The sequence below is a fragment of the Lygodium microphyllum genome, chromosome 17 (genome assembly GCF_053477565.2).
Source record: "Lygodium microphyllum isolate KBCC chromosome 17, Lygodium_microphyllum_v1.1.10, whole genome shotgun sequence".
In the NCBI taxonomy this organism is placed as follows: Eukaryota; Viridiplantae; Streptophyta; class Polypodiopsida; order Schizaeales; family Lygodiaceae; genus Lygodium; species Lygodium microphyllum.
The window spans coordinates 80,234,984-80,255,011 of record NC_141151.1 but is presented as its reverse complement, the minus strand read 5'-3'; the positions used below and the strand labels follow the sequence as shown (position 1 = coordinate 80,255,011).

General features: G+C 38.6%; 1 protein-coding gene across 1 annotated transcript; it reads left to right on the top strand.

The window, feature by feature from the left end:
* Positions 1-7,304: 7,304 nt before the first annotated feature.
* On the top strand, positions 7,305-18,947 carry LOC148022086 (two pore potassium channel a-like). Its single transcript, XM_087697699.1, has 4 exons — positions 7,305-7,519; positions 8,090-8,246; positions 17,272-18,331; positions 18,659-18,947. The coding sequence occupies exons 3-4, from the start codon at positions 17,373-17,375 to the stop codon at positions 18,813-18,815; spliced, it is 1,116 nt and encodes a 371-aa protein (XP_087553825.1). The 5' UTR covers positions 7,305-7,519; positions 8,090-8,246; positions 17,272-17,372; the 3' UTR covers positions 18,816-18,947.
* Positions 18,948-20,028: the final 1,081 nt, after the last annotated feature.

Here is a 20,028-nt window from a genome sequence, read left to right as displayed (position 1 = left end):
AGTCTATTTCTATAAAGCATTGTACTTGCTCTCATTTTGAATACAATGTCATAGTACTTTTGTACTTCCAGCAAAGTGTCTATGTCATTGTCAACACACAAGATTTTGAATACAATGTCATAGTACTTTTGTACTTCCAGCAAAGTGTCTATGTCATTGTCAACACATCAAGCTCATTCGATGTGTCTATTTGTTGAGCGACGCACTGAGGGGCCATGATGACAAAGCACATGCCATCATTAAGCTGGAATTGGAAGACAACTACATCCACCATGTGGATACATGTGAAACGTCTAATGATACATGGAAGAGATTAGATACTTTGTTTGGTGCACAATCAAAGTCATCTAGGTATGGATTACTAATTGAATTTTTCAAGCTAGATATGAAATCAAATACATCTCTTGGAACTCACTTAAACTACATGGAAAGTCTCTTAACTTAGCTTATAGGAATTGACCTCAAGATGGATGTCCTAAACTGGTTGACATTAAGACCTCCGTGCTAGAAGAAGAAAAGAAGGTAAAATCCAAAGAAGAACCAAGCACATCTAAAGATGAATAGATGTTATATGTAGGTACCAAGTACAAGGGCAAGAAATATCAATTGGTATGTGATCGAGTACACTGAGAAATTTTTGTCATGCCAGGAAGAGGTCCCAAAAGGCCTATCTAGTTGCTGTTAAAGAAGAAGAAGACCATGAAGAAAAAGAAGAAGAAGAAGACCACTAGGAGAAGGGCAAGCCTCATCAGTCCTTCTATTCTGATAGACCTTTTTAGCCTTGTATTGCCTAGCCCTAATGCTTCTAACATAAGCTTGTAAACTCCTCATGTAACCTTGTACTATAGCCTCAGTACACTTTGTGAGACCCTTGTTACAGCGTTTGGATGTGCACCATGTCTTTGGTACCCACACTTAGCCTTTTCTGCAATAGCCTCTGGTGTTTACCAAGTTTGTGGTGTGCCCACACTTTGCAGGTGGTTGCTCACTAAAGCCTCTATACACATTGTACTTCTTTGGTTGTGATTGAGGAGGGGTGTTGAGATATTGGCAATCACATCTAGCTTAGCCTCTATGTATGGAGCAGTGTGGGCTCAGGATACAAAATCCCATAAGCATAGTGGTGGAAAGTGCAGCCTAGTCTATTCCTATAAAGCATTGTACTTTCTCTCATTTTGAATGCAATGCCACAATACTTTTGTACTTCCAGCAAAGTGTCTATGTCATTGTCAACACAAAAGCTTGTGTTTATGAGTCCAAGCTTCCATCTTGGAATCTAATTCACTTGTGTGGCATTTGGTCTTGATGTTTGTTATCCCATGAGCTCGCTCTTCCTCTTTCGACCTCCATACTCTAGATTTGACAATTTCACATGTTTATAGGTTATACAAAGATGTTTGATCCCAGGTTCCAAGGCTTTGATAACTCAAACAAGGAGGTTTTCCATCACTCCTTCGAACAATGACATGATTATTAGAGATCGCTGAGCCTTTTTCTATGGTCTCATCATTTAGAGCAACCTTCTCCTCCCCCTTGTCTCCATGTTACACATGGAGCCCATTCTACTAGTTTTAAACTGCTTAACATGGCATCACCTATCTAGGTCCCTGTTCTCCCTTCTTTACCTAAAGAGGACCAACTAGATGGTTCAAGCTATTTGCTTTGGTCATGTAAGGTGGAATTCATCCTTGACACCTTTGATCTTTGGTATCTTGTTACCCTACCTATATCAAGCCTATATCGTGTCTCATGGAGGATCCTCACAAGAGAATGATAGATTGTGTAGCCCTATGGGATTGACTCAACTCTTGAGCATGAATCTTGCTTTTCCTGAGCTTACAAGATTTTGTCCTAGTGCATGTTTGCAGGTTGAAGGAAATGGCATAAGTGTGGAAGAATTTTGTGTCTTTGTACCATCAAAAGGTGTTTTCCCACATGATTTTTCTTGAGAAGAAACTACGAATGTTCAATGTTGATGTCTCTCCTTTCACATGAAGGATCACATTAATAAACTGGAGGACATAAGGGTGAACTTGCATCCCTTAGGAGGAATATATCTTTGGAGTTTATATTTACTTTTCAAGTTTACCTTAGCACAAAGAGATATTGAAATTTCAATGCTTGCATTATGCTTTGTCACTTTTTCCTCAAGCCTTATAAAGTATAGCACTAAGAGATAGTGTGATTTAGTGTAGTCATAAATGTTATGACTAGTTAATGATATTATACTATTAGAGTTTCAAATTAACTTTTTCTTCCTTTGAGGTTGGTATCTAGGTTTCAAGTCTACCTTGGCACTAAGAGACACTTTAACTAATGCAATCATGCGTACTATCTAAGCTAGTTATAAGTTTAAGTTGATATCCCAAGTCTCACTTGGCACAAAGAGACATAAGGAATAGTTATGCTCATAGTAAGTATAGTGTCTAGGTCCCATATGTTTATGACTTGGCACTAGAGGACACTGTAATTAGTGTATTCATATATATTACCTATGCTGATTATAATTTCTAGCTTAAAGCATGTTTATGCAAAGCTTTGTGTCTGTGTTCCAAGCATTACTTGGCATAGAGAGACTCAAAGATTATCCTATACTTGCACTAAGGATGGCATTCGGATCTTGTTTCTTTATGACTTGATACTAAGAGACACTATAATAAGTTTACTCATATATATTATGTAAGGTAGTTATAACCTAGTACTTTTAATTTTTCCAATAGCTCTATCTTGTAAACCATGTACACACTATAAGCTTTTTATACATAAATATTTATCTTAATTTGTAATGTAATACTATTACCAAATGGTAAGTTAATGCTTATTGATTCTCTAAAATTACTATTAAAAGTATGTTTAAAAATAGGTATCTTAAACTTCTTAATAAATATGTTAGTAAAAAATAATATTGGTTATTTTTGAAACCATTACTATTATATATAAGATTCTAATGAGTGCATTGCTTTCACAATTTCAGAGTTTCAATTTGTTCGCAAAATTATTTAATTTCTTGTATAGTGATAATATTTTTGTGGCAACTATTCAAAAACTTATATATAAGTAAGGGGTACAAAAAATATTTTTATTGCACATTAGATAAGTGTAAAAAGGGGGGCAATAGTACTTTTAGACTAGTCTAGGAGGGTTTTACAGATCTCTTCACTTGCAGGTGACATGTCTCCTTTATAAAAGGTGAATCCCCAAAGGAATAGTGGATGGGATTGGGTAGAAGCATTAGATGAGGTCACCAAGGAAGATTTGAGAGAAAAAAATCAATTCTTGTCAAAATTTTTCTCTCTCCTTAGACGAGGCCATGGCTAAAGATAATACTAGTTGGATTTGCATGACTATTTATTGTGTGGAAAAGCGTGATCGTCACAGTCAGACATATGAAAAATGATGCCACATCTGAAGACTTATTTTTATTAGTCCAAGAAAGGTTGATAAGTATTTTTCAATTACCAAAAGTCAAGATTACAAAAAAACTAGCTTGTGTGGGTGTTGATGGAGCAACAATTATGCAAGGCGATCGGTTAGGGATTTGTGTTCAATTACAAACTTCAATAGCACCTTTCATGTTAGGGATTCATTATATGGCATATTGAATGAACTTGGCCTATAAAGTAGTCGATTAGTTTGATAGTATTTCAAAGGCAAGGTAGTTAGATAGTATATCTAATAGTTTCTTTTGTAGAAGTTCTAAACAATATTTGAAGTCCCAAGAGATGAAAAAGGGTTTAATAAAGGGTAGAAAATTATTGAAGCATGTGAGCACACAATGGGTCAACTTGTACTTGGTAACTAAGAGATTATTGGATGAGTATCTATATTTAGTATAACTCATGGATAGATTGATAGCTCAAAAGTCAAAGGATGTTGACAGAGCATTAGAGCTATTAGCAACTTTGACAGATTTGGAGGTGTTTCTTACGTCATTAGGTATTTCAATATTCTTTAACTCACATGCACTATTTATTTTCTAATTGGGTATCTAAAAATTGGTATATTATTTTTCTTTGTAGGAATTTTTTCTATCATTGTAGAGCTTAACATCCTTGTGAAGCTTACTCAAAAGTAAACAATGTATATGGATGAATATAGTAATATTTGAAAGATGATATGCTTATCATTGGATCCTTTTTATGCAAATATGAATTCTCCTCTATATGAGAAGAAATTTTAAAAATGGCATGAGATCATAAACTTTGCATCAGAATCGGGAAAAAGTTTTTTAACAACAAACAAAAATGGTACAATATACATCAAAACACATTCAAGATTGAAACATCTTTATAATTCTAGGAAGCGAGTTTGAGGATGACTTGGTAAAAGACAACCAATAGAGATGGAAATTTTCAATGACATGGTGAGGAGTGTTAAAACTACCTTGGTAGAAGTTGCAAAATTTGCAACACATGAAATAAGAGAACAGTTTCCAAGAAAGGAATTATCGAAGGCAATGTCAATAGTTTATCCACAATTTTGTTACTCGATTGTGGAATATGCCAAGTTCTCCAATAATATATACTTGAATATTTTCGATTTGTTGATTTGGCATAGACAATGAATTTAGAAACAACTAAGGATGAAAGAATATTTAGCATAATGGGGTCTTTAAAAAATAAGGCGTGCAACAAGCTAAGTACAAACTTGGAAATTTGCATGAGATTATATGTTTCCCAATACTCAATTGAAAACTTTTCATATGATCAGATTTTAGCATATTAGATATCAACTAATGCTTGGAGAGATCATATGGATATAAATACAAGGTTAATAGTACCAACAATATCTTCAACAAATCTAAATGAAAATAATGAAGTACCTAGTGCCACTAGATGGCAAGCTTGGTACATGTTGCACTGTATTTGATGAGCATATTATCTATGGATATTTCCTCACAACAAGATTCAACTTTGATGGTTTTGTATTTCGTGATTTAGTTTGTTTTGGTCGTATAGTTTTCTTTTCATTAGCATGGTTGAACTATCTTTTATTCTATGCTTTCATTACCTTATTATCGAGAAAATTCTACTATTATTAGTCTAAAAACAACACTTTTAAACTTCTATATCTTTATGAGTCGCATTGGAAGTATTCGCCTATCGATTATAAGATTTCTTTTATTTAGACAACAAATTGCCTCATTTTCTAAATTCCAAATTAGAGCGTTAGCAACATATTCTATAACATAAAATTATAAATAGGTCCTTAAAGGGATCCCTACACATTTCCTTGATTGATATCCTTAACGCTTGATTTTATGCAATGTTATTTTGGGTGTTACAAGAATTGATTTTCTGTGTTAAGATTTGATTTAATGTATCAACTATCAACCAACCATTAAAGTATTTACCAATGTTTATAATGCATAAGGTGTAGCATAATGTCAATTTGGTGTGTCAATTGTTTTTGTTAGTTGCATTAAATGTGTTAATCGAGTGTGTTTTCATTGATTAATTGATTTGGTATCCTAATTGTTTTTTGTGCTTATTCGCTATTGTTTATTGTGTTAGTTGTGTTAATCTTCGTGTGTTCATAGATTAATGTTAATTTGGGCATTAATTGATGATATTGACTTGGTGCCTTAATTGATTATTGTTGATTTAGTATGTTAATGTGCGAGATGTTCAATGGACACATGTTTGTGTGTACACAACTGAAGATGGTGGATGAGCGATGGACAAACAAATTAGGTGCAACTTGGGTAGGCAGTGGCAGTGTGCAACGAGTGTGTAACCAACCAAAGTCCAAAAAGAAGGTTAAAAAAGGGGGGGGGGGATCATACACAACAGACGGATATTATACATAAGGAAATCTACTTTACATTTGCCAAATGATATTGGCTTATTGGAAGGGTGGTTGCCACTTATTTAGTAGTTCAAACCTTGCATAGTGCAAATGTCAACTAGTTTTTGAGTTGGGGACCAAGGCCCATGTAGATCCACTATCTCATGGGGGACACTTCTTTTGAGGCTTGAGAGTTGACACATGAGCTCTACATCATTCATGTTTTTGTTATCTACTTGAGTGTGAAACTGCCATAAAGTGAATTATGAATGTAAAACAACTTCGACAATACTTGAGACAAATCGGCCAAAATACTATAAGGCCTTCCAAATGGGAACACTCAAAATGGAAAGGGAGAAAAAGTGTTCTCAAAGTATTGTGTTGTCGAGATTACAATAATATAGTCTCTATAAGGGAAAAAAAGTGATGCATTGTCAACATTACAATAATACATCCTTCTAGACTCTAGTTACATCTTGCGAAAACAAACAACTCTCTCTCTCTCTCTCTCTCTCTCTCTCTCTCTCTCTCTCATGTGCCTTTGATGTGTAAACAACTGTAGATGGACAATAAATGAGGACAATGCTATCTATAAAATGTGTATGTTGTCCACTGTGTAAATCAATGGCAGGGACAAATGCAAAAGAGGGTCATACACAACTTACAAATATTATAAATAAGGAAAGCTACTTTACACACGTCAAATAATATCGGCTTGTTCGAAAGGTGATTGTTGCTTATTCAATAGTTCAAAACTTGCATAGTGCAAATGTGAGTTAGTTTTCAGGTTAGGCACTAAGGCCCATGCCGATCAAAATTTTCATTCACAAGAGCAGTTCTCTTGAGGTTCGAGTGCTTGACACATCAGCTATATGTGCATTCATGTTTTTGTTATCTACTCGAGTGTGAAACCAGCATGATGTCAGAGTCATGCCTCGCATAGGTCCATAGACCTGTGGGAGGTAGTTATCAACTAGCCGAAAAACCTAATACATGTAGGTAGAGACCAATGTTGGACCCTGAGTATCATACCTCTTTAGGGAGAGAGAAAGCTTGAATGCCAACTAGGGAGATAAAAGGCTTAGACTATTTCCCCCTGCACCCCAATTAATTGCTGCCACCTTAGGGCAACTTCCGCAAGTTAGTGAAGTATCTTCAAATTTAGAGCTACTTTGTGTACCACAGCAAGTACCTATTTTTCAGAGTTAAAGTTTAGAGGCATAGGACATACATAACAAGTCACTCACTTCGATGGCTTTTGCAAGTCGATGGACTTGCGAGTGGCCTGGCTCTACAACAACTTCGATGGTAAGACAAATCCACTAAAATGCAATAAGACCTTCCGATTCCAGAATGAGTACGCCAAAAATGGAAAGACCAAAAAGTGCTGTACTGTCGACATTTCAGTAAATACAGTTTCTACAAGTGGAAAATACTGCTGCACCGTCAACATTATAGGTAATACAGCCTTCTAGTTAGATCTTGCCGAAAGAGACAACTTACAAGGCTTCTCTCTCTCTCTCTCTCTCTCTCTCTCTCATTCATGTGCCTCCGGGTCTTCAGCCCCTTCATAAATGTCGCTTTTCACACTTAAATATCCAGAAAATTGTTTTATGAAGAAGCAGCTCATGACGTGCTGCTCCTCTTCCACATTTGCCTGTAGAAATCATGGCGAATGCTTAAGATTCTTGCTCGGTTGTGCCCATCCTCATGTCATCCATCCGTCTCTCTGGTAAGCTATCACATTAGCCTATTTCAATCCTCTTGCTGACATTGTGATGAAATTAGGCGATCTCTGTCACAATTAGCAAAGAGTCCCAATACTTGCATGCATGCCTGTGTGTCTTGTTTAGACAGAATGATGGAGCTTGATCCTAACATGTCATTAGACCAGTTGATTGTTTCTAAAGAGGCTGCTGCATTTCAATTCTAAGATGTGTGTCTGTATCCCAAGGGACCGGTTGAGTCAGAAGGAGTTCTATAGGCATTTTCCTATGTCAGAAAAGGGGCTGTTTTCCCTTGATTTACCCAACAGCGTTCTAACATCATGAGCTTCTACGAGGGAGGAACACCATACCTTGCTGGGAGGTCCCTCCCTCCAGCGCTAGCTATGCGGTCCCTCCTTCGCAGAAGCTCATGATGTTGTCGTAATTCGCAATGTGGAAATTATAGTGGGAACTTGTCTAGAACTTCTTGAGAGAATGCTTCACAGTCAAGTGAAATCAGGAATGGCTGTGAAGAGGTCGTTTGCAGGAAACAATTGAATTTGAATTGGTGAAACAATATGCCTTTGCCTCTGCAGACCCTCACGGCCATCTAGCAACATCCGCAGAACAAGACTTCTTCATTCAGAATTCCATTTTTCTCCATGCCTTGGATGGTTTCCTTCTCGCCATACAGCAGTTAATGGCAGGGTTTGCTTCCTGCACCAAAATAATGCGACAGGGGAGACAGATCGGGTAACGTTCTGTTGCTTTTTCGTACCGATTCTTCTCCTGTTGTAAGGACACAAGCTCACTTTATGATTTCTGTCATAGGACTGTTAGGCTTCATCTCTCATCTGCCGTATGAACAACAATATTATACCTAGGGATAGGAGGAATGCACGGTCATGTCAAACATACGTTATGCGAATGTAGAGGTCGATGTGTTGTTTCAGAGTACACAAGAAGGTTTTGACATTTTTCCATGTGGGAAAAGGGGCTCTTTTCCCTCGTTTTTCCCTAGTGTCCAGCATCAGGAGCTTCTCCTTGGGAGGCACCATATACCTAGCTAGATATGTGGTCCTTCCCTTGCAGAAGCTCATGATGTTGTTCACAATGTGAGGATAATAGTGGGAATTTTTCTAAAAGTTCTTGTGTTAGATCTTGCCAAACAGAAGTAGTGGATACTCTTTTGTAGAAGAAACAATGAAATACAGGTAATGGACATGCAGTCATATAATGCATGTGCGATTTCATATCATTACAAGTAGGACTCTCACGTTGCAAGTTTCCTTTCCAAGTAAGTTTTTTGATTTGGTAAGACCATCTGAATAGGTGGACCTGTGCATCTTCAAAATGTGACATAATGGCTAACCAGGCCCAAGATGTCATCAACTTATCTCATGTTGTACACCCCAGATATTATTGTACATAGTTCAGTCGGATAGTTTCATGCAAAAATGCTGTTTCAAACTCAGAGCTGTTACAAGGACTGGACTGCTGTGTGTGGGATGCCAGGGAAGAATTATATATTCACTTGCAAATCGAGCAAATGCCATGCTGTTCATCCTTGCAATCTACTGATCATCATGGGGCTTGCAATCTCCAGGATTTAAGTTACTGATAAATGTGCAAAATTCTATCATGTACATTGCTTCTGTTGGCAGTGCAATGCGGGAACTGTTAGCCTGCTCTTCTTCAGACTCAGTCTGTCATCTCCTGGTTGTGAGCTCCTGTCAGAGTCTGACAGGAGACAGAGGAGCTCTGTCAGTGTGTTTTTATGGCTGCTTTAGTCAGCATGCAGCCTTGGGCATTTTACAGCCCAAACTGGGCTGTTTCTGGGCTGACTGCCCATTATTTTGGGCAGTCGGCCAGATCTGGCCATAGTCGGACCAGATCTGGCTGGTCGGCCAAATCTGGCCAGATCGGCCAGTTTGGCTGGTCGGCCAGTTTGCTGGCTGGGGGCTATTTATAGCAGCCCCCCCATTCAGTCCAGTATTCACTCTCTGCAGGTACAGCACTGCTCCCTCCATCTCCGTCTCCGGCATTGATGCTGCCACTGCTTCCAGTCTGTCCTGGTTCCCTCACTGACGCTCCGGGCTGTGTGCAGGGACTGTTCTGTCCATTCCAGTGTATTCAGCATTCATCTCAGTCAGTGCAGACTTTCTTCCTTCATTCTCTGCTTCCTCTCTCCTCTCCTCTGTGTTCGTGTTCTTCTTTCGCTGCGCACTCTCACAGGAACCACTACTAAATAGAAGTTTCAAGAAGGCTGCAATTGTGCAAATGATGGATGTGACTCAACCCCTAAATGAGATGAAGGCTGATTACCATGGCATGATGCAAAAGGGCATGAAATTTTTCTGGGATACTGATAGATGACGGAGACAAATTTCTTGAAAATGATGGAAGCACGAGTGTGTTTATCCTCCCAGCCACGCCTAGATAAGTGCTGGCCCTCAAAGTTCATCTCTTTGCCAGCCATCAACTTCCTGGAGTCCTACTATTCCTGGACTCCCTTACTCTCTAGGCTCCCCTTAACCCCGTTCGGGCGCCCAAGAGCCCGGACGGTCTCTCTCGTGCATGTTCCCCTAAATTTACCTTAATGTAACATTAAATATCCCTTTTAATGTCACATTCCACATTTATGACCTTAATGTGACATTAAATATCACTTTTAATGTCACATTAATGTCACATTTCCTTCCCCTTAAGAATCGGTTTCGTCCTCGAAAACGATATTTGGAAGGTCTAACTGTAAATCGGGAAACCTTTTCTTTAAAGTACTTACTCGCTCCCATGTTGAGCTTTCTTCTGAACAATCTTTCCACTTAACCAAACATTCTTGATAAATAGTATTCCTCGTTCGTCTATTACGAATATTCAATATTTTTTCTGGTTCATGTGGATTAGATTGGTCATAAAATAACTCCTCAATATCATCATTTAAGATTATATTATCCAAATCACCCAGCTTCTTTCTTAATTTGCTTACATGAAAAACTGGATGTATTTTACTACCAGCAGGTAGTTAGAGCTTGTAAGCCAATTCTCCCACCCTTTTAAGTATTATGAAAGGACCACAATACCTTGGTGAAAGCTTTGGACAATGTCCCTTTTTCATAGTTTTAGTTTGTTCAGGCACCTTAAGATAGACCAATTCTCCTTCTTCAAAGGAGATGTCTCTACGGTGAGGATCTGCATATGCTCTAGCTCGATTTTGAGCTTTTTTAATATTTTCTTGAGCAAATTTTAACATACTATTCATATCCTCCAAAAAGTCTTTAGCTGCCTGAACCTTTTCCTTATGCAGTCCTACTGCAAAAGGAGCTCTGGGCTGAAACCCATACATCAACATAAATGGACTATATCCAGTGGAAGAGTGTTTGGCACTGCTATATGCAAACTCTGCTATCGGTAAATACTCTTCCCAATTAGTTTGCCTTTTACTTACATATGCCCTAAGCATATCTTCAAGAATTTGGTTGACCCTTTCAGTTTGCCCATCTGTTTGCGGGTGATCCGCCGTACTCATGCTAAGTTTAGTATCCAATTTCCTAAATACCGCGCGCCAAAAATGGCTATCAAATTTTCTATCCCGATCAGAAACTATATTTGCCGGAAGGCCATACAATCGGTATATGTTCTCTACGAACAATCTAGCCAATTTTGGTGTTTTAACATCAGTTGAAGTTGGAATAAACCTAGCCATTTTGGTTAACCTATCCACAATCACCCACACAGAGTCGTGCCCCCTCTGTGTTCTAGGTAGAGCAACAATAAAGTCCATGGAGATACTCTCCCATTTTCCCGAAGGAATTTCTAATGGATGGAGAAGTCCTCCCATTTTTAATTTTTCAGCTTTATTAACCTGGCATTTATTACATTTGACCACATAGTCAAGGACGTCCTTATTCATTCCAGGCCGATAGAACTGCCTTTTAATAAGACTATAAGTCTTATTAACTCCTGGATGTCCCGCACTAGGGGTATCATGACACTCAAAGAGTATCTGGCGCCTTATTTCTATATCTTTCGGGACACATACCCTACCCTTGTAGAGTAAATAACCATTATCAATGGTAAAATTCTTCCACTTGAATCCAATTTGAGCAACCCCTGATGCTCCATTTCCTTGTTGAACATCCTCAGATATTCCTTCCTCAGTAGAAGCACTTTCATTTGGATCCCCATTTTTTATTGCTTCCCATATGTTGGAATATGCCGGATCAACCTGGCATTTCCCTTTTAAAGATTCAAGCAAGTTGGAAGTGAACTGAGTAAAACTCAATTCATTAATGATGGGCATTCTGCTGAGTGCATCAACTACTATATTATAGTTTCCTTTTCTATATCTTATCTCATAGTCGAACTCTTGAAGGAGTTCGGCCCACCTGGCTTTACGCCCATGTAAATCTGGTTGATCATTAAGCCACTTAATGCTTTCATGATCCGATAAAATCAAAAGTTTGGCACCATACAAATAGTGCCTCCATTTCTTCATTGCATGTACTATTGCATACAGCTCCCTCTCATAAACAGAATAATTCTGTTTTGCACGGTCTAATTTCTTGCTTTCAAAAGCAACTGGTCGACCTTCTTGTAATAAGACCGCGCCTATTGCCTTATCACTGGCATCAGCTTCAACCACAAATGGTTTATTGGGATCCACTATTAATAATACTGGAGCTGTAGCAATAGCTACCTTAAGTTTTTGAAAACTTTCATTTTGGTCTGTTCCCCAATTAAAACTTTTCCCTTTCCCTTTAAGTTGGTCTGTCATTGGAACAGCTATTTTGGCATAATCTCGAATGAATCTACGATAAAATCCAGATAAACCTAGGAAGATCTGCAGCTCTTCCAGGTTCCGTGGAGGTGGCCATTCAATAATTGCCCTTACTTTTTCTGGATCCATGTTGATTCCCTCTTTCGAGATTATATGCCCTAAATATTTGACCTCTTGTGCAAAGAATTCACATTTAGTTTTCTTCGCATAAAGGGAATGTGTTCTTAACAGTTGGAATACTAATTGTAAGTGTTCCAAATGTTCTTCTCTTGATTTACTAAAGATCAAGATATCATCCAAAAAGACTACTACAAAATGTCCTAGATAGGGCCGTAAAACACTATTCATCAGCTTCATAAAGGTAGCTGGTGCATTAGTGAGGCCAAAAGGCATCACCAAAAAATCATAATGCCCGTATCTAGTACGAAATGCCGTCTTGGAAACATCTTGTGCCTTAATTCTTATTTGGTGATAACCTGATCTTAAGTCTATCTTTGTGAAGAATTTTGCCCCTTGCAATTGATCAAAAAGATCTTCCATTCTGGGCATAGGAAATTTATTCTTCACCGTTATTTTATTAAGTGCTCTATAGTCAACACAAAGTCGCATAGAACCATCTTTTTTCTTTACCAATAAAATTGCTGAAGCCCAAGGTGAATTACTAGGTTGAATAAATCCTTTATCCAGGTAATCCTTAATTTGTCTCTCAACTTCTTGATGCTGTGTTTCACTTAACCTATACGGTGGTTTTGAAATTGGGTGTGTGTCCTTATTTATATCAATTGGGTGATTTATTTCACCCCTATCTGGTGGAAGGCCACTTGGTAAATCAGAAGGAAACACATCTTTAAAATCATCTAACAAACTGTTCAATTCATTATTAACATTCAATTCACAAACATAAGAAAATTGTTGCTTTATATTACAGAAAGTAAAAGTATTCTGTATAGGAAGAGACCATAGCATATATACCTCACAAACTTCCTTCTTTATCAGTTTCTGAACTTCAGTAGAACACAGCAAAGGATTATCAGATACTTCGTGTTCACCTTGAATGACAAAAATCTTACCATCCCTTTCAAATTCCAGTGTATTATGGTGATAGTTACGTTTTAAGGATGGTTCCAGTCCCCATTGCCACTCTCTCCCTAGAGCAATATCAGCTCTTTCCATATTCATTATTTGGAAATCAAGCTTATCTTTATATCCTTGAATCTCGATTTCCAAATTGGATACCATTGTATCCCATATTTTATTGTCTTGGCCTTGCATCATACGCACAACATATTGATGCTCACTGTTTTGTTGGGGAAGTTTCAATTTTTTGACAAGTGCATAATTAATAAAATTATGTGTGGCAGAGTCATCTATCATGACTCTAACCCGTTTTCCAGCTATCAATCCATGTACTCTAAGTAAATCATGTGGCCCAAAAGTAGGCTGCCACAAAGAAGTTGACATACAACACTTATGTTGTACATCCATGTGCAAGACCTTTAAAGATTTATACTTTTCATGACTCTTTAATTCCAAGGTCTGCACTACATGGATTTGTTTTTCTTTTCCCTTGCCCTTGTCCTTTCCTTTGTCTTCCCCCTTTTTCTTTTGAGGGCAATTCCAAGCAGCATGGTTAGGGGATAGGCAATTAAAACACAATTTTTCTTTTTTGGCCTTATCAAAGTCATCAAGACTTAACTTTGGCCTCATATATGGTTTCTTTTCAAAAGGTTGTTTTTTACCCTTGAAAAATGGCATTTTCCTTTTAAATTTGCCCACAAATTTTGAGGTTTTCAATTCCTTAGACTTGGTTTCCATATCAGTGGGACTGGTGAGTGTACCTGGACGCGTACTATCTTCATAAATTAATGCAAATTTAATTGCCTCTTCAAGCGTCTTAGGTAAACTCCGTTTTACTTCCTTTTTACAGGCTTTATCCAGTCCCCTAATGAATCCTCTTGTTTTTTGGAATTCATCAATTCCTTCCAGTTTGAGGATTATCTCACGATATTCCTCCAGATATGTCAGTAGGGGCCGTCCCTTTTGTCTGACATAATCCCAATCTTCCCAATTTCTTTCCATTTCATTTTCAGGAAGAAATTCTTTTAAAAAGACGGATTCAAATTGAGCCCAAGTTTCAGGTATTTTATTTGCCTCCTTTAAAGTTCGCCACCACTTATATGCTTTGGGCCCCAAAGTTAAACTGGCCTCCAGTGCTTGGAGATGTGGTGGGGTATTTTTCAATTTATGTAAATCTTACCATTTTTGGAGGAAATTAAAGATTGTATCTTTATTCCTATCTTTTTCCTCCCCGTAAAATTGAGGTGGTTTCATATCCTTTAAAACCGGATTATCCCTCAATTTATGATAAGTTTGGGGTTCTTTAGGATCTCGCATAGTCACATCTAAATCTTTCGATGAAGATGGGACATTTAAGATTTCTATTTGATTTTTATCTTTTTCCAACAATAAAGTTAACTGAGATTTTATTTCAGTAAGTGTTTGAGTTAAAAATTCCATTTGAACCCCCTGAGTTTGCACACGAGTAGAAAGATCATCGAATTGCTCTCGCGTGGCAAAAAATTCTTCCCATTGTTCTTCTTGTATGTTTGGTTCATGGGGATCTACCATAGGTTGATCCCCGGAACTAGAACTTTCCATTACCCTTTCTTTCCCTTTTTCTGCCATTAATACACTGGAATTGGAAAGCAAAAATAAGAAATTTGCATACAAGATAAAATACTTCCCTGATTTTTAATGGCAGGCTGTGGCTTCAATTATGTATGAAGGCTGTAGCTTCAGTTGTGTATGAAATTTTTTTGCTTGTCTCACAGTAGTCGCAGTCCTATCCGTGAACAGCCATCATAACAGAATCACGTTTTTGTTTGTTTTTTAATGACCCGCGTCTGATGCTGGCGGCTCCACTTCTGATCTGGTTCTCGTGGATGCTGGTATCTCCACGTCTGATCTGGTTGGTCCTCGCGAATGCTGGCGGCTCCACTCTTGGTCCTCGCGGATGCCAGCGGCTCCACGTTTTTTATTTTTTCCTTTTTCCCTGCCCGTAACGAAACGTTTTTGCACGTAACGTTTCTGCCGTGACGTTCAAGGTCACATTAATGTGACGTGGCGCTGGAGTTCTTTTAAAATTTTTCTTTGACGGCCCGTCGCGTCTTCACGGTGCCTGGTTCCAGCTGCTCACGCGATATGATATAGCACTTCTTCCGTCCGTTTACTTCTTCTCGACCCGTCGCCTGATGCTCACGCGAAGTTACAAAAACTGACGGCCTGACTAGCGACTGACATCCTGACAAACGATTATCGATCTGAGACCCCGAACCATAGGCTCTGATACCAATGATAGATGACGGAGACAGATTTCTTGAAAATGATGGAAGCACGAGTGTGTTTATCCTCCCAGCCACGCCTAGATAAGTGCTGGCCCTCAAAGCTCATCTCTTTGCCAGCCGTCAACTTCCTGGAGTCCTACTATTCCTGGACTCCCTTACTCTCTAGGCTCCCCTTAACCCCGTTCGGGCGCCCAAGAGCCCGGACGGTCTCTCTCGTGCATGTTCCCCTAAATTTACCTTAATGTAACATTAAATATCCCTTTTAATGTCACATTCCACATTTATGACCTTAATGTGACATTAAATATCACTTTTGTCACATTAATGTCACAGATACTTTCTATTTTACAGAATTTTAGCAGCGGTGTGAAAACATGCCAAAGCTACTGACAATGTCCTATAACTTGCAGTAGTAACAGTGTGATTGCTGCAAGTGTTCTCTTGTAGTGCATCCATGCAAAGAATCCATGCAGCAATCACACTGTTACTACTGTCAAAGATGGCCAAAAGCCATAAATATATCCCAAAAGGCTCAGCCTATCAGGACTGATAATCTCTCCAAAAGAGCACCAAGGACTTTGAACAAGCATTACACCTTAAATAGGAGGCTGATGCAATTCCCTTTTTCGCTACGAAATTACCAATTGGCAATACCTTAAGTATGCATCTCCAAAAGAACACCCTCTGCAAGGGTGTACCTTTATATATAGTTGGTACACTATCCCCTAATTGATAACCCTAAAGAGGCATTGCCCAATTGATGTCCCTATCACTAGTGCACTGAGCCCTGTGAAGCAAGCAAAATGGCCCTGCTCAATGCCTCTGGTATCCAAGTATTCGCACTACATCCCCCAAGGTTGATCTGTCCATGTCTGACCAATGGACTAGAGAAGAACATTAGGATGGTGGGATTCCTGTGTTGGTGACTAGTACCCGTGGCAGTGATCCATCAGGGTATTCCGAACCCCAGTTCTCTTCAGCTTAATTAACTCGCTGAAGAAAACCTTGTGCAGATTTATCCCTTCAGTCCTCTAAATCCCTCCATGAACCAGATGTATCATAACAAGTATCTGAAGTTGCTGAGCCATCAACTAATAAGGTCAGGTGTTCAATAGCTTCACTATTCATTCCAGTCTGCAGCATCTGGGATGTGTGACTCTGTACATGTCAGAGAAAAGAGTTTAAGGGATCCTATTCCTGTCCAAAATTCTAATGCTAGAAGCTCCTAGAGGATAATCCGTGGGTACCAATTACTGTCTATGCTAGAAGCTCATCTAAGAAGGCTGTTCAGACCAAATCAACATTCAAGGCATCAATCCAACGAAAAACAGCTTATTCACCTTTGTGTAGGTCTCCTGCTTTTCTCCTTTTATCTTCACAACTTGGATGTTCTTTAACATCCATTTTTACACAATATTATTCTCCTTTGACATGTTTGCCCCTCTGAGCTCCTTCCCCTTTTGATGCTCACAATGAATGTCAAGCACGCACTTTTCCAACTCTTATCAATTGTTCAGTCTTTTGTGCACCATTCTCTTTGCTTTGAACCTTACATCCCCTTGATATCAACAGTTCAACTTTAGACTACACAGTGGTTTGTGAGATTCAGGTGACAACTTCCAAGTTTCTTAATTGACTGCATTGTTCTTGATAGGGATTTCATCAAGATTTGGGAGAAATCCCCATTGGAGCATTGTTTTTGTACGAAGACGTGCTAAATTCAGCGAATCAAGAACACATAACAGCATTTACAGCATGGCATCTGAACCTTTACTTTCAGATGCTGGGCAAGAGATAGGGAAAATGCCTTGCAAAAGTGAAAGTTTGACAGACTCTATTCTACTAGAGTCATCAAGCAGAGAGCACAAATACAAGAAGCACAGTTCCAAATTGATGAGAAGGATAAGGCACTGCCACAGCTCCCCTGACATGGAAGATGGTGTTCTTTTAGAGAAACCCAAGGAAACAGTTGAAAACCCAAGTTTTGGAAATCAAAGTTCTGTATCATTGATCCTGATAGGCACATTGGTACTAGCTACCTATTTGGGTGCTGGAATAATTATCTTTTTTGCAATGGAGTATGAGCTTCAAGGAAACAAAACCAGTTCTTTTGTTGATGCTCTCTACTTCTGTATTGTGACAATGACAACTGTTGGATATGGTGACCTTGTACCTGCTGGAACAGTTTCAAAACTTTTCACATGTGCTTATGTATTTTTGGGTTTTGGTCTAGTGGGTTTGTTTCTTGGAAGTGCTGCAGATTTTCTTGTTGAGAGGCAGGAAATTTTGTTGGTGAAGGCTCTATCTCGGAACAAGGAAGATCCTGATTATACAGAATTTGGATCCCTATATCATCTTAAGAAAGTGCGGTGGAAGGTGTTCATAGCTGGGTCGATAGTGCTACTGCTTTTTGTCATAGGTTTGGGATTTCTGGTAACTGTCGAAAATTTGGGATTCTTGGAAGCCTTCTATTGTGTTTGTGCAACTATTACAACCCTTGGTTATGGTGATGTTAGCTTTCATACATTGGGGGGTAGAAGTTTTGCTATAGTTTGGATTTTGGTCAGCACGATAAGTGTTGCCCAGTTCTACTTGTACATTGCAGAACTGTATACTGAAGGAAGGAGGCAATTAATGGTGAAATGGGTCCTTAATCGGAGGACAACATACTCTGATCTCGAAGCCGCTGACATGGATAATGATGGAGTTGTAAGGTTAGTTCTCTAAGATGTTTCTGAATAGTTTGTGTAGTGTTCAATATGCTATCTAGACTTTGAATGTCCATGTCTTAGTGACATAGAGTTTGGCTTTGCAAATGCCATTCCAACAGAACAGAATATTGGTACACTTTACAGGCCTGATTCAGAAAAATTAACAACCTAGAACCTGGGACGTGCAGTGCTTAAGAAATTTAACATATTTAAATGATTTTGGGCCAATTTGTACATGACTTTATGTCATGCTCATGGTCCTATTATGCAAGAAATCTCTTTGTAGCCTCATAACAAAACTCTTTTGAATCCTTGTTACTGTATCTGCAGCCCTGCTGAGTTTGTGGTTTACAAACTGAAGGAGCTGGGGAGAATTGAGGAGCTAGATGTTGCAGAAATTCTGAAAGAGTTTGACTCACTGGATGTGGACAATTCTGGAACAATCTCTTCATATGATCTGAAATTAGCTCAAACTGCAGAAATCTGAAGTTCGTTTGGTATACTTTTCTGAATTACTGCGGTTTGTAAATTCTCAGGAATAGTGTTATTGCTTCATCATTTGACTCTTTCTTGTAATACTACGAGTCTAATTTGTGTAATGATAGATGCATAGAAAACATTTAGCCTTAGCAAGGTTCATCTCAGCTTTAAAGCTTTTCTAAACTTCCAATAACCTTTCTGCTGACCCAGGCCATAGGCTGATAAAAAAAAGGACTTAATACTTTGTTTTTTGGTTGAAATTCAGAGAGTTGTTTCAACATCAAACTTCAAAGTCCACAACCATTGAAAATTCAGAGTTAGCCAAATAGTTTTGGCTTCCAAATACTTGGTATTGCCTTTAGTTGACCCAGATTCTACTGGAAAGGACTGAAGACAGGGGAAATTCTGCACTCAGGCTTCCTGGCAGAGTATTACCTTTCACAACAATCTGTGAAGGTGTAGGTATAATAAAGAGTTATATGTGATTAAATGCGTCTTACTTGACTGTCAGTTTGGTGTACAACTTTTGGTAAGTCCTTTTTGAGTTGGGACAAGTAAATGTAAGCCTGTTTCCAAAAGGTGAAAATGTTTAGAGGCTGCTGCGCTCCCAGACAAAATCATGTCTTAATCAGATGAATGATATTGCCATCTTGGAGAGCTTGAGACTGATTGCCTTTGCTAGGATCCTGAGAGCAGTTGTTCACTTAACAAGGTGTTAGGTCTCTGCTAGGCGATCTGTACTGTCCCTACTGCCCTTGGAAATGAGATGAATCAATCCCTTGGATGGTCTTATTGTTAGCATGATTCCAACCACTAAAATCTTGTGGAAAGCTATTGGCAGTCCCTTGTTGATAATTTCTCCACAAGTGCACTTTGTCCCCTGATATAGTTGTGAGTGCCTTCATGGCATTCTCCCTGGTCAATAGTGACCACTTTTTGATGGTTTGCAAGCCCCTTGAATTTGAAAGCACCATACAATGTGATTAGGAGTGGAGGAGGATCAAAAACCGAATGTTTCCAATCTTCTAGATACACTCCCTACTCAGTCAACTGTTTTAAAGCAATGATACCAAATGTAGTCATGCTTCCACCACCAGTCCATTCTTTTCAGCAATTGTTCAATAGGACCTATAGCCTACTAAGGCTTTCTCAAATAGCTCATGACGATGCATGTTGCTTTCCACCATGGAAGAAACCCATGACCTATAGCTTCAAATAAT

Excerpts from the sequence above, each read along its gene's own strand:
- LOC148022086 (XM_087697699.1), top strand. The coding sequence starts at position 17,373 with ATGGCATCTGAACCTTTACTTTCAGATGCTGGGCAAGAGATAGGGAAA. Across the intron at positions 18,332-18,658 it reads GATAATGATGGAGTTGTAAG|CCCTGCTGAGTTTGTGGTTT; the intron begins GTTAGTTCTCTA and ends CTGTATCTGCAG.